The following is a 13,379-nucleotide window of genomic DNA, read 5'->3' on the forward strand; positions in this document are numbered from 1 at the left end:
AGACCCTGGGCTGCAGCCTCCCGGGGGGTGTGACACTGGTGAATTGCTCCAAACCGTCAGCACTGCCCCGATGTCACCATCCTGGTCTGCGGGGGGGGGGGGGGGGGGGGTCTCTGTGCCCCAGAAACCACCTTCCAACTTACTAGGTCCTCAGCTTCTCAGAGACATTCGTGATTTTGATACCACCACCCTCAAAAGAGCACTTCCCTAAGTTTCCTGGGGTCGGTTTACCCGTTAGACAGAGGTGTGATTTTGTTTTTAAGACATTTTCTTGCAATTTCCTGTAGAATCTGAACAGTAACAGAGAAAGGATTATAAACGCCTGTTGGGGTCCGGCCAGATCCGAGCCTCACACGTGTTGCGCACCAGAGCTCTGCTCCAGAATTACCATCTAAATGAGCACTCCACCCCTTCGATAAAAGCTGCTATGAATTGACAAATTAACACTGCACATGTGATTACCCAAAATGCTGCAGATCCACAGATTTCAGCTTCTCCCTGGGCTCCTTGCATCCTGGGAGAAGCAACTTCCAGAACACAAACGCCCTTCTCTGTGCTTCACAAATAACCATATTCAGGGACACAAAGGCTGACTGTTGTGAAAATATTAGTATTCAGATGCGCTTGTGTTTCGTTAATGCCTTTAACCAAGTACACTATAACGCTTGTTTCCCGTTCACATTTGCATTAATTTATATTAGCCACAGAATCTAAAGCACAGCGAGAAAAGCAGACCCCTTCTGTTGCAACCTATAAATTAGCTCTGCGTCCCTGTAAAAATCTACAGCCTGGTGCTGGCCACAGCATTCTGCAGGGTGCTTTCTCAGGACAGTGCGAGGTGGTGAGGGGCCTGATATGTGATAAATACAAGTGCTTTCCTGTGGTTCATTTAATCAGTGCCATAAACGATGTGCCACGTTCTAAGTGATGGTGTAGGGCTTGTAGTGTGGCTGGCGTAAGGCACAGCCTCTTAGGAGCAGGAAAAAGACCCCAGGACCCCGGGGCCTGGCTGTTTGCCTGGTACTTGGTCTCCGACAGACATTTATGATGTCCGTACTCCACTCTGGAAACATAGGTCAATATATTGACTGCACGATGAATGTCACCCATGGAACAAGCTCTTGACCTCTCTGATTTTGTTAAAGGAGTGTGCAACCATTCAGTTTTGTTATTTATATATTTGTGGAAGTAGGTGTTGTAGCTGTGAAACCTTCCCTGAATACGTGTAACGAAAGGAGAGGCCCTCCATGCAACCATCACCCAGATTGGCCAGCCCTTCCTGACGCCCCAGGACACGACCTTGGCCCTGTCTTGACTTGGCCCCTCCTACCTGTGCTCACCCTCACCTGTGCTCAGGCTGAGTCTTCTTCTCTCTTGAGGTCTGGTCCTGCCCACACCCTATTCCTTGACTGTCTCTGGGCACTTCCTGGGGGAAAAAAAAAAATCCCTTCACCTCAACCCTTGAAGCCCTGCACAGGCTGGCTGGCCTGTCTTGAAGCATCCTCCCCTCAGCCCCTCCTCCCACCATCCCCCTTTACCTCCCCCCAAGAGTCCCCTCCCCGCCCCCTCCACCACATCATGTCCCGCCATCACCCCTTCTGGCCCCCACTGGCCAGCCCCGCCTCCCTCAGGCCTCACACCTGCCCCTTGAGGCTCCAAGCCTCCCTGCTCCCAGGGGAACACGCCAAGCTCCTTCCCGAGGACTGCCTCCCGGGCGTCCTTCTCTGCAGAAGCACGCTGCCCCCTACACCCAGTCCCCGAGCGGCCCACACTCGCACACTGTCCCCTCAATAGATCATCCTTTCATGTCATCACTCGACGTGACATCACACATGGTATCTGTGTCCTATGGCAGCCACAGCAAACGACCGCAAACAGGGACCTGAAACAGCAGGGGTCTCTTCTCTCCTGGTTCTGGAGGCCAGAAACGCTCACCCGGGTGTGGGCGGGGCGGTGCTTCCCTGGTGTCTCTGGGGAGGGTCTGCCCGGGGTCTCCCACCTCCCTGTGTCCTGGAGACCCTGTGTTGTGGACACACCAGGCCACGGTCTGCTTCCACACCACATGGCCTCTTCGTGTGTCTGGATCCAGACCTCCTCTACTCACAGGGACACCAGTCACTGGGTCAGGGCCCACCCCTGACCCCATCTTGACCCCATCTTGACCTGATAACATCTGCGAAGACCTAAGGTCCAGAGAAGTTCACATCCATGGGTGCTGGGGGTTAGGATGTGGACACAGCATCTAGAGGACACTATTCAACTCATATTGTTCATTTTCATCTCTATTCATGAGACAAGGGCCACATTTTTGTTGAACTAGTGCAGGACATTATGTTTGCTAGGTACTCGGTAAGGCTGGGTGGATGGAGGGATGGGTAGGTGGATGAGTGGGTGGGTGGATGCTGTTGGTAAATGTCAGTGAATAGATTGCTGGGCAGTTAGATGGATGGATGCTGTTACAGGAAAGTGTGAGTACACCTGCATTTTTTGTCGATGTGTAATAAACTTTGGAGAGGAAACTAACCGCAGGATGTTCAATTATACCCACCTTTGTAATCGAGGGCAAGATGAGGTCCTGCCATTCTTGAGAGAAATGCTGTGTATTTTTGTGAAAAGCTAAGGGAGAGTGGTATGCAACATGAGACACCCCCTTCCCACTTAAGGTTTCTGATTGTCACTGCTTACAGAGAGAAGCCCAACCAAAATGTCCTGAATAAGCAGTTCTCTCCTGCAAGAGGCCTCTTGTGGACTCTGGGAAGTAAAGAATTCTAAACACCCCCTTTCTTTAAGGCATGAATTGCAAAAGACGTGGGAGGTTCCATTTTTACTGAGAACACTAAAAATACCTTTTGCCAAATACATGCTCCCAACACGCTTGGCTTGGGCACCAGTGGCCTTTTAGGTGATAAATGTGCCATCAAGGTGCCCAGAAACCTGGAGCCTCCCAGGGCAGGAGTGGCAGCACCCGGGGCAATGTGGTACACGGCCGTGTTTGCTCAGGGAGGCCCGGTGCCCAGTCTGGAGCCCCTGAGGCGATCCCCAGGGCCCTGGATGTGGAGCCGCCACCGAGAGAGAGGCTCGGGCCGGGCGGGTCCTTCCCAGGGTGGGCAGGGGCCACACGGAGCTGCATGGCGCCCACACCCTCCATGGATTCTGTAGGAGACGGCCAGTTTGCAGGCCGGGAAGAAAGCGGCATTGTCTGCAGCCCGCTCTGCACAGCCGCATTCACATCTCACTGTTGTTTGCAGGAGCGGCAGATGTGGTCCCGAACAATGGGGCCCCCTCGCAGGACACAGCGGTGACAGACTCCAAGCGCACAGCGGACCCGAAGAATGCCTGGCCCGAGGCCAGCCCAGCTGACCCGGGGGGCCGCCCCCACCTGGTCCGCCTCTTTTCCCGAGATGCCCCGGGCCGGGAGGACAACACCTTCAAAGACCGGCCCTCGGAATCAGACGAGCTCCAGACCATCCAGGAAGACAGCGCGGCCGCTCCCGGGGCGGTGGACGCGATGGCGGCCCAGAAAAGACCCTCCCAGAGATCCAAGTACCTGGCCTCGGCGAGCACCATGGACCACGCCAGGCACGGCTTCCTCCCCAGACACAGAGACACGGGCATCCTCGACTCCCTTGGCCGCTTCTTTGGCTCGGACAGGGGTGCACCCAAGCGGGGCTCCGGCAAGGTGAGCTCCGAGGAGTAGAGGCGCATGCCACCGGCGCCCCCGGGGGAGTGAGTGGGGTGGGAAGGGGACCTGCGGGTGGACGCAGCCTGAGAGGAGGCGCAGCGTCTTGCTGGAGATGCTTATGAGCCCCCGGGTCGTGGCTTTTGAAGTTCCCACCCTCCTCCCCTCGCTCACCAGGGATGCAGTCAGAAGGTAGTTGGGGGTGGAGAACACTCTGAGTTTGCGTCTCTGGGGTGGCGTGGGTGTGGGCGCTGCAGAAAAGGCGCCCTGTGCTGGGGTCTCCTGTGTCTCGTGCTTGGGGGCTTGAGTGCTGGTTCCGCTTCTGCTCCCGCGCTCCGAGGTCAACACTGGGCTAAGCCAATTTGTTCTTGGACTCGGTGCCGCTAGCGTCGTGTTGCTTTGTAACAATACTGCGATTGAGGACTTTGGGACAAATTTAAATTCGCCTTGAGCAGACGTTGTCTTTTGTCTGAGTCGCAGAGGGGAATAAATGAAGTGTGTCTGTGAATCAAAACTGTATGATTTTGTTACTCTGTTCATTTGAATATAGAAGTTGTGCTTTCATTATTTAAATGTTCTGTAGATAACAATGTATCACAAGAGAAAATTGCTCCTATTGTGGTCCAGGTTGCAGCAGTGGCTACTGGACTTGTAAGGCTGATGTTTCATTGGAGAGCTAATCCCCAAGTGACAATTGGATAGCAAATACTCGGTGTGCATGGCATGTGATTTTAGAGCGTTGGATAGCTGGGTGATTTTGGAAAGAGTGAGGCCTTCCATAAAAGCCCCTGGGTTATTGGGTCTGCTCACAAAACTCCTAAGATGCCCTCTGCTTCCGGCTGTGTCCTCTGGTTATCCTGAAAGGCCCTCAGGGAGGCAAGAGGCTTCTGAGCCGAGTGTGAGCAGAGGCCCTTGACATCCTGATCTCTCCTCAACGCTGGGGCCCTGGGAGCTTGGGAATTTCTCAGATTTGCTTTAGTCTCTAGCTACAGTTCTTAAAATGACTGACGACCCTGATGTTGTTGAAGATAAAGCAGACGCAGCTGCACCCATATGGTGTCAAGGTGCATTGAGGTTTTCGGGCACCTGCTTGAAGCTGAGATCTGTCACATGGCCTTCTAGTGAATGGCTCAGTGTACCTTCCAGGCTCCTAGAGTTTATTTCCTGATTGTTTCCTTCTGTGTCCTGTACTTTGGGGCAGTATTACCTCCCCCTGAAACATGGGTCAGCTGACCCATTTCTAATGCTAGTTTCCATCTAAGATGCTATCAAACCACACTGGATCCCGGCTGCCTAACCCAGTCTTGCTATTATGCAGAGCAGCCCACATGCATGCTGTGTCACCAGTTTCGAAACCTTAAACTATTCTGCTTAACCCAAAGGAAAAATACAGGTGCAGGAGACTCAACAGCTGGAGAGCATCTATTATAAAACAAGCTTCGTTTCAGTGGTAACAGGTTAAGCTAAAATCAGACTGTGAAAGCATTTATGTCAATTGTTGTGACCTTATCTCAAAATGACTCTATTTGACATACGTTTTTCTTCCTTTGTGTAAAAGTTCAACGTTGATTGCATAAAGTCTCATATTCCTCAACATTTTCAAAGAAAAGATGCCTCAGAAAAGATGCCTCAGAAGTAGATATCCATGTCGCAAACTAGCCTTGCTAGATTATCAAGGATCTAGAGTAAAACATTTTCACAGGATTTAAAAAATAAAAACAATGTTGAAATAATTGATTTAGTACTTTTAAAGTGTTAATTCTGTTCACTCCTGGGTCTTGAATAAAGAAGACTTTTAAATGAACAGCTTGGCCCTTTGATGCCAATGAAATCCATTAGAATTTGAATGTAAAATCATATCCGAGGTTGCTCATTACAAACACTGGCTAGGATACATTCCTGTCAAGTGTCTTTGCTGAAAATATGCAGTGGGCCTTCCTGGAAATACTTTTCAGCTTACCTGTTTTCCTGTGGATGCTTTTGTTCACTTTTAAACGCTACAGGTGTGAGCGTAATACATTTATACCCAATGACACACCTGCAGTGCCTAGAAGCCTGCAGTTTTTATTGGTGTGGGTTTGTTTCTTGGCCTTGATTCCATTTTTGCTTTGCTCTGTTGATAAACCAGGAGAGCCCTCATTTTATAGATGCTAGAAAGGTCTTTTGGGCTGAAGCATGTGAAGCCAAATGGAGCCCTTGGCTCCTGGAAAAGGGGCTGTCTGTCGCCTGCCTGCCTCCTCCAAGGACACGTGGGGGCCCCGGGGTGAGCAGCGCCCCCAGTCCTGGGAATGTACCAACATGCCCACCCTTTGTGCGGCCGGGAGTTGGCACTCAGGGAAAGCACACACAAATTCCTTCAGGAGGCATATTCTTTTGAGAGCCTTAAATGAAAAGTGTATTCATGGAGACCACGCGCCTTTGTTGCGGGAGGAAAGAAAGACGGAGTTGTTGCCATTAATGAGCAGGTTTCCAAGTCCCTGGACCGTGGGGCCCTGTGAGGGCCAGCACTGTATCCTCAGGCTTCACCCCAAAATCATGACCCCTTAGCTTGGACAATAACCAAGGTGGCCGCAATGACCTGACACCTGGGCAGCCCCCTAGAGGGACTCAAGGAGAAGGCCTGTGTCGCCTTTCTCCACGCGAGGCCGCCTTCTTGCAGGCGTTGTAAAGCAGGCTTTGGTCCCACCTGTCTCCCGCTGCTGACCTTGCAGTCAGAGCCGCGTCTGTGGACCGCTGGTCTCAGCACCCATGGCCGGCCATGACCAGCCTCCCCTCTCTGCCTCTGGTCTTGACTGTGGGGGGTGAGAAACTTTGCTGCCATTTAGTGCCTGGGGACAAGCAGTCTTGGAAATTAATCACAGGGTTCTGCTTCCCACCTTTTCCCCACTGCATTTTAATTTCGCTCACATTTTAGTTGTGCAGTAACTGCTAACTCCTCACTGTTAACATGGTACCCTAATGCTGGAGATGTATTCTGTAACCCCTGGGGAGGGTGACATTTGGGGTCACGTGAAGGACACGGCAGGAATGGTCTGGGTAAGGTGCCCCACTCCACGTGAGTCTGGCCCTGGGCTTGGGGCCAGTAGAGCAGCACTCCCTCACCTCTGCTGGGAGTGAGTCCACTCACAACACACAAAACGTGAATCTCAACCTCAGTCTACCTGGCACCCACCCAGCCAGTCGGTACATCAGTTTGCCAAGAGATTTGGCCAGAGACCTTTCTAGAGAAAAATCTCTTTATGCTGGGTGTACTTGTTTTCACGCCCAAAGAAACACTTGCTGAGATTTACTACAGGAATTCCTTCTGACGTATGAATGTCATTCCTCTGATCGATTATGGATCAGTTATTGATTGGCTCCCAGGACTTCGCCGTGTCCTCCTGCGGTCTCCACACCCTCAGCGCTCTGCTGTCTCTAACCGGGCGAGAGCTCAATCAGAATGTGACGCCCCTGTGTGGGCAGCGATTGTGCTGGTCCTGAGTGAAACGTTTGTAAATCGTGTTGATGAATTTAATGCTGATGGCCTTCTGCTGTCTGTATTCCAATTTGATTTTGTGATGACCTTTTGCTTTTTATATATCTCTCCCTTTTTATGCATTTATTAAACATTTTAACAGACTAGTTCATTGTACGTGAGTTTTTTAACTTGTCTTTTCTGACGTCCCTCCCTCACTAAGCACATGCATAACTGGTGCTTCCGTGGCTTCCTGACACAGCAGCTGAACGACAGGTGAGTTGGGGCCTGCACAGCCCTCTGCGCAGTTTTCAACTATCAGCTTTACACACAGGGCTTTCTGGTCTCTGATCCTTCTGTGAGGACGGTTCTCATTCTGCCTGACGTTGTTAGTGTTTCTCGAAAAACGCCATCCTGCACATGTTGGGGGAGTGTCTCTACCCTCCTGTGTGTCTGGGACACGGAACCCTCAACAGCACTTATTGAGTGAGTGAGCACAGAAAAACGGCTCCCGTCTGGACTCCCCGGAGGGTGCAGACCCGGCGGTCAGATCAGCACTGGAGAATCTGAGGTCGGAGTGTGAGGCAGACAGTGACTGTGCGAGGTGGAGTGCAAGCTGGGAGTCTTGGTAAGCTGGAAATAAACATGTGTGCTGTGTCAGGTCGCTTCAGCCATGTCCGACTCGTTTTACCACCCAATGGACTGTAGCCTGCTGGACTCCTCTGTCTGTGGAATTCTCCAGGCACGAATACTGGAGTGGGTTGCCATTGCCTCTTCCAGGGCATCTTCCTGACCCAGGGATCGAACCCGAGTCTCCTGCATTGCAGGCAGATTCTTTACTGAACGAGCCACCAGGGAAGCCCCAGAAATAAGCATAAAGACATGGAATTAATTTTGATTTGTCTTCCATTCATCTGTACCCATACCCTGCCACCTGACCCTCTTATTAACTCATCTCCTGTTAAACTCACTTCCACTTTCTGGTGTTGATTTCCATCATCATTGATTTTCCTTTTGGCAAAAGGAACAGCCAATTCTTACTGGTTGACAGAGAGCTTCACTTGACATCTGAGGGACCATCTCTTCATGAGGGAGAGAAAACACACCCTCAGTCTCCCGTGCAAATCACGAAGGTGTGGAGTCAGCATTCCAGAACTGGGGAAGCCTCTTGTCACACTCTGGTTAACAGATTATCTTCGAGTTTTAATAGGTGGTCTCTGTGGTGATGTCACGGACATCACTACACTCTTGCTGCTGCTGCTGCTGCTAAGTCGCTTCAGTCGTGTCCGACTCTTTGCGACCTTATAGACGGCAGCCCACCAGGCTCTGCCATCCCTAGGATTCTCCAGGCAAGAATACTGGAGTGGGTTGCCATTTCCTTCTCCAGCGCAACACTCTTAAGTGCCCAGAAATCATCCTGCTTCATTAGAAGCACTAAAGGGGGGGGAGCGCTGTCACGTGACGCCTTCCTGCCTCTCCCCCACCTGGGCTGGTGCCCCCACTTCCTCTGCCGGAGATAATCTGCCCTTAACCCTGAGTGTATCTGGACAGGAGGCGGAGAACCCTCCTCGGCTATCATCTTCCCTTCTGCTGCTGCGGGAGGGGCCGGTCACTGGGGGGTCGCCCAGGGGGCCGCCCCCATCTCAGAGCCTTGGGCCAGCGTCCCAGGCTATGAGACCAACACCCAGGAAGCCAGGGATGGCAGTGGGGGGTGGGGGCTGACCGCCAGTCCCCAGAGCTGCCGGAAAGTGCTGCAGAGACATCATGGAGAAGGGATGTGGTCTTAAATAGAGGACTAGAAAGTTTTTTTTGTCTTTGGACCAAGTGCCAGCATGGACTTGCCCACAGGCTGTTCTTGAGGGTTTTCGCCCTCGGTGGGAGCAGCCACGCCTCACAGAGGCGGAGAATCCTCAAGCTTATCCACCGAGACGTGCTGCTGAATAAATACTCGGTGTCTGACTCGTTTAAGTACCCAATGCCCAGTACTTCCTGCTAGCACAGAAATAGCCTCCCGCATGTGCAGAAAACTGGACCTGAGGTACCCAGCCAAGCACCGGCTCTCCACAGACTTGCCTCTGGGAATTCTATGGTGTTCACTTTGCAATATTTCTAGAACACCAAACACTTCCCCGTGTCACAACTACCGCTTATTTCTGTGCATAACCAGCTATTCACGTCATTTTAAAAAATCCATTTCATCTGTCGTCATATAAGACATCTCTTGACACCTGTTACACTGACTTCATCTCTTGACCTCTGTAAGGCGTCCACTATCTCTCTGTTTCTCTCTCTCTCTCCCCACTTCTCCGTGGCCGTCAAAAGAGAGGCCCCTGTCCTCAGTCCTGTAATAATATTCTCTACCACATCCCTCAAAGTTGCTCGATTCAGCAACTGTCTCATAGGTAATAGAATAGGAAAAAGGCACTCAGAGCAAATACCATTCAGGAAGATTTATAATAAAGTTTACATTCATTCATGACTCATGAAGGACTATTAAGTCCTTATTAATATTAGGCTCCTAAATGTCACCGACAGCAGAGAAGAATATGCAAGTGGTCGGCCGGAGGGAAACTCTGTTACCCTTACAATGACCTCCGTTTACTCCAGAGCAAACCAAGAAGGTCCAGCGTGACAGTCACAGTGACCCCCACAGAGCAGGAAAGACGGGTCAGCCCCATGCAGAAGCTAACACACTCACTCTGAAAGGAAAAGAATAATAAAATAAAACTCCTTGGCGTGTCAAATCCATTCCTTTATGGGCTTGGAAAGGCGCTTTCAGCTCTTGGTGTGGAGCTGTCTCGGAAATCCCACGTGTCTGGTGCCGGCGACGTGTTTAAGAGAAGGTGGCCACAAAGCTAGCTGCAGGCCCCAGAGTAGGCGCTAGGGCAGAACGCTCCCCTGAGCCTCCCTCGTGTCCTGTCTCTCTGTGGCCCTTCCGTCCGTCCTCGGGGGCCGCCCCCTGCTGTCTTCTCGCTCCGTGTGTCCCCTGACACCCAGCCTCCGGCTGGTCCACCTCCCATCCTCTCACCAGGCCGCGTCTTCCCATCTTCACCCCTCCTGTCCCTCCTCCCCGCCCAGGGTCCGCCGCGCGGTCAGGTACACGCCGCTGGAGGACGTGGGGCCCGGCCCGGCTGCCCGCGCGGACTCAGGCGCCACTCTGTCCCTCTGGCAGGTCCCGTGGCTCAAGCAGAGCAAGAGCCCCCTGGGCCCCCATGCCCGCAGCCCGCCCGGGCTGTGCAACATGTACCAGGTAAGACGGCTCCTCCTCGCGGCCGCGGCCACTCGGCGACGGGGCCGTCTCGCTCCCGCCCCCGGAGCCTCGGAGAGTCACGCTTGTCTCACCCACAGGGCGGCTCCTGGGGACACGGCAAAGGAAAACGCAGAGACTGAGAGGAGGGTCCTCGCAAGGGACACGGGGCCTCGATTCTGGGTGGGGGTGGCCCTGCAGGGACGCGGGCGGGGTGAGGGCAGGGAGACCCCCGCGGCAAGCCTGGCCCAGCCCCAAGCGGCTGTGACTGTGGCCCATCTCCTTTGAGAAGCAGCGCCTTACAGACTCTGCGTGCTCAGCAAATGCCAGGTGGATGAGCCCTTCCAGGCGCGAACCCAGTGAGCATCCTTGGGTGGAGGAGGAGCCTGTGGTCGGTCCTCCGTCTCAGCTGACCCTCAGAGCGCAGGATGGGGGGGCACAGGGACCTTGGGGTGACCCCGGGGAGGCACGGGGTGCCATCCGACTCAGACTCTGCTCCCGGGGGCCCCACCTGCTCTCTGGCCCGCGGGTCCCAGAGGGCACCATGTCCCGACACTGGGCTCTCCACCCTGGGATGATGTGGGAGGTGGACACCTGGTGCTGGACCAGGGCGTGGGAGGGCCCCAGGGTGGGGGCTCAGGGACCCTCACTGAGGATCATCCTCTACAAACACACGGGGGAGGGGCAGGAGTGGGAAGGAGGCGGGTGGGAGGGGCGCCCACATCTGCTGAGACCCCGGAGGCAGGAAGATAGGTTGTCACCCCCTGTGATGGTGAGACACAGGGGCCACAGGCCCCAGACCCAGCGAGCCCTAGAGGAGGAGCAGGCGTGCCCCACAGATGGCTCCGGAAAGCCGGTCCAGGAAGGCGAGCAGGGCGGCCGCGAAAGCCCGGGACAGGAGACTCAGAGGCGCCGGGCCCCTGGGCAGACACTGGGCTGCAGGCTGCATGGGAGGGACTGTCGTCAAGCCCCTGAGGGCAGATGGAACCTCCACTCCAGGCTGCAGGGGGTTGGAGGAGTGCCGCCCCCGGAGAGAGGGCAACCGTGTTTCGGGCATCATCGCCATGCTCCTGCGCAGAGGGGCCCTCAGTGGCTCCTCAAAGCCAACACCCCTGCCCCCAGGAAAGCGGTGCGGGCCCAGCCCTCTGGAGACTCAGGTTCTCTGCAGCCCTTGGGCCTCGGCCAGTTCAGACTCGGCCAGGAGGAAGCCAGGGCTGCCCCCAAACGCCTTCATGGGGCGAGGGCATGGGGGCTGAGGTACACAGTCACCTGCGGCAGGGATATGGGGGACATATAGGAACCCCCTTGTGCCCTGAGCCCTGAAGCCACCTGGAGCCCCATCCTCGCCTCCACGGGTCACATCACCATCAGCAAGCAGACACACTCTGCCAGCAGGCAGAGGCCTTGCCAGAAATTCCAGACCCAGCACAGAGCCTGGGGGGCGAGAGGCCAGGGCTTCGGTGTTCAGGGATAAATAGTGTTTGGTTTTTCTCTTCTGGTGGAACAAAGGCAGCAGGCCCGCCCTCCACATCTTCATGATAGATGCGCTCCGCCCACGTGCACAAGCCAGACAGAAATGCATGCTCTCACACCTGCAGGGGGCGCCATCCTTGGGCTCTGCAGACACAGCTCCGGGGCCGGGCGTCAGGGCCTCCAGTGACAGGCCTCTGCCTTTGCCGTCTCTTCACTATGTGTCCCCTCGGCACATCAAATTCTTCATTATTTCAGGAAAGAGGTTGGATCAAATTAAAAAACCCCAAAGGTTTACTGACTTTTCTTTATTCCCTTAAAAAACATTAATATAGCAATTACTTTCTGGACAAAAAAAAAAGAAAGAGGTTATGTTTATTGGAGAGGAAATGGCACCAGCCACGGCAAAGGACTGAAGCACCCAGAGGCACTAAACGGTTTTCAGATACAACAAAGGGCCATGAAAGGAGCTTGGAGGAGACAGAGCTGGCCCATTGGGGCCACAATGGGAACCGTGGTGCCAGGCCCAGCAGCTCAGCACTGAAACCTTCCCCATCCTCCCCCCAAGGCTCAGAAACTCAGCTGGTGAGCAATGTCAGGCTGATGCCTTGCACGCAGACCTTCCGGAACATTCCACCTTCTGTCTGTCTGTCTGCACAAACTCCGCAGGAAGGATGAGAAAGCCCCACTCACTGTTTGTCAAGAAACAAGTAGGCTCAGCACCTTGGATGCCCATCCAGAACTGGGCTCCCACGGAGGAATCCCTTGATTCCAGGAGATGCTTCGCTTCTCTTCTTTCCACCCCAGCCTGACTCAAGGGCTGACCTGAAGGTGGCGGGGAGCCCACGTCCACGCAGGAGATGATACCAGAGGACCCAAGATGAGTCGGAAAAGCACAGGCTCCAAGGGAGAAACAAGGAGCAGATGCACGTACAGGGGGGAAGACAGCTCCGTGGAGGATACGGGGCCTCCTCCTCCCGGCTCCCCATTGGGTCTCCCGGCTCCGCACAGCTAGGCCTCCAAAAGCCGCATCACCCAGAGGTCGTGCAGATGAAGGAGGCAGAAAGGCGCCCAGAGCGCGCAGCAGGGAGCCGTGCCTGGCCGGGCCCACCCCACCTGCACCTGCATGTCTGGGCCTGGAGACGCAGGCAGAGCTGGGGGATGCCCCGCTCCCACACCTGGCAGCTGCTCTTACCGGCTTCCTTAAGCCCCCGCCTGCCCCTCGCAGCCCCTGGGGGCCCAGTCCTTAGGAGCCTGCAGAGGCCACTGTGGGCCACCCACCTGAGGGGTCGAGGAGCACCCGGAGGCCTGTCCAGAGCCGCCCTCCCTGCTCTGAACCTGCCACCAACCGTCCCAGGGGCTGGGGCTCGCTGAGTTGGACTCGGCGCCTGGAAAAGCACGGAGTATGCATGGAAGCACAACCCTCACCCCACGAGAGAGGCTCTGCTCTCACCCTCCACCTGCGGGCATCTGCCCTGAGCCTCCCTCCCCGGCCACTGGCAGCAATGTCAGAAATAACCGTCTGTCCT

General features: G+C 54.5%; 1 protein-coding gene across 4 annotated transcripts in view; it reads left to right on the forward strand.

The window, feature by feature from the left end:
- The window catches only part of MBP (myelin basic protein), a 101,279-nt gene that overhangs the window by 64,553 nt on the left and 23,347 nt on the right, over window positions 1-13,379 (forward strand). For 3 of the 4 annotated variants that reach the window (XM_081563320.1, XM_081563322.1, XM_081563318.1), the window contains exon 4: window positions 3,249-3,679. In XM_081563320.1, the coding sequence (XP_081419446.1) occupies window positions 3,249-3,679 (431 nt within the window). Of the gene's footprint in view, window positions 1-3,248; window positions 3,680-10,305; window positions 10,384-13,379 lie in introns of all 4 variants that reach the window. The other variant, XM_081563319.1, reaches the window with a different exon arrangement.

This window comes from Giraffa tippelskirchi, chromosome 14 (assembly GCF_054371585.1).
Source record: "Giraffa tippelskirchi isolate mGirTip1 chromosome 14, T2T-mGirTip1v1.2.pri, whole genome shotgun sequence".
NCBI classification, from domain to species: Eukaryota; Metazoa; Chordata; class Mammalia; order Artiodactyla; family Giraffidae; genus Giraffa; species Giraffa tippelskirchi.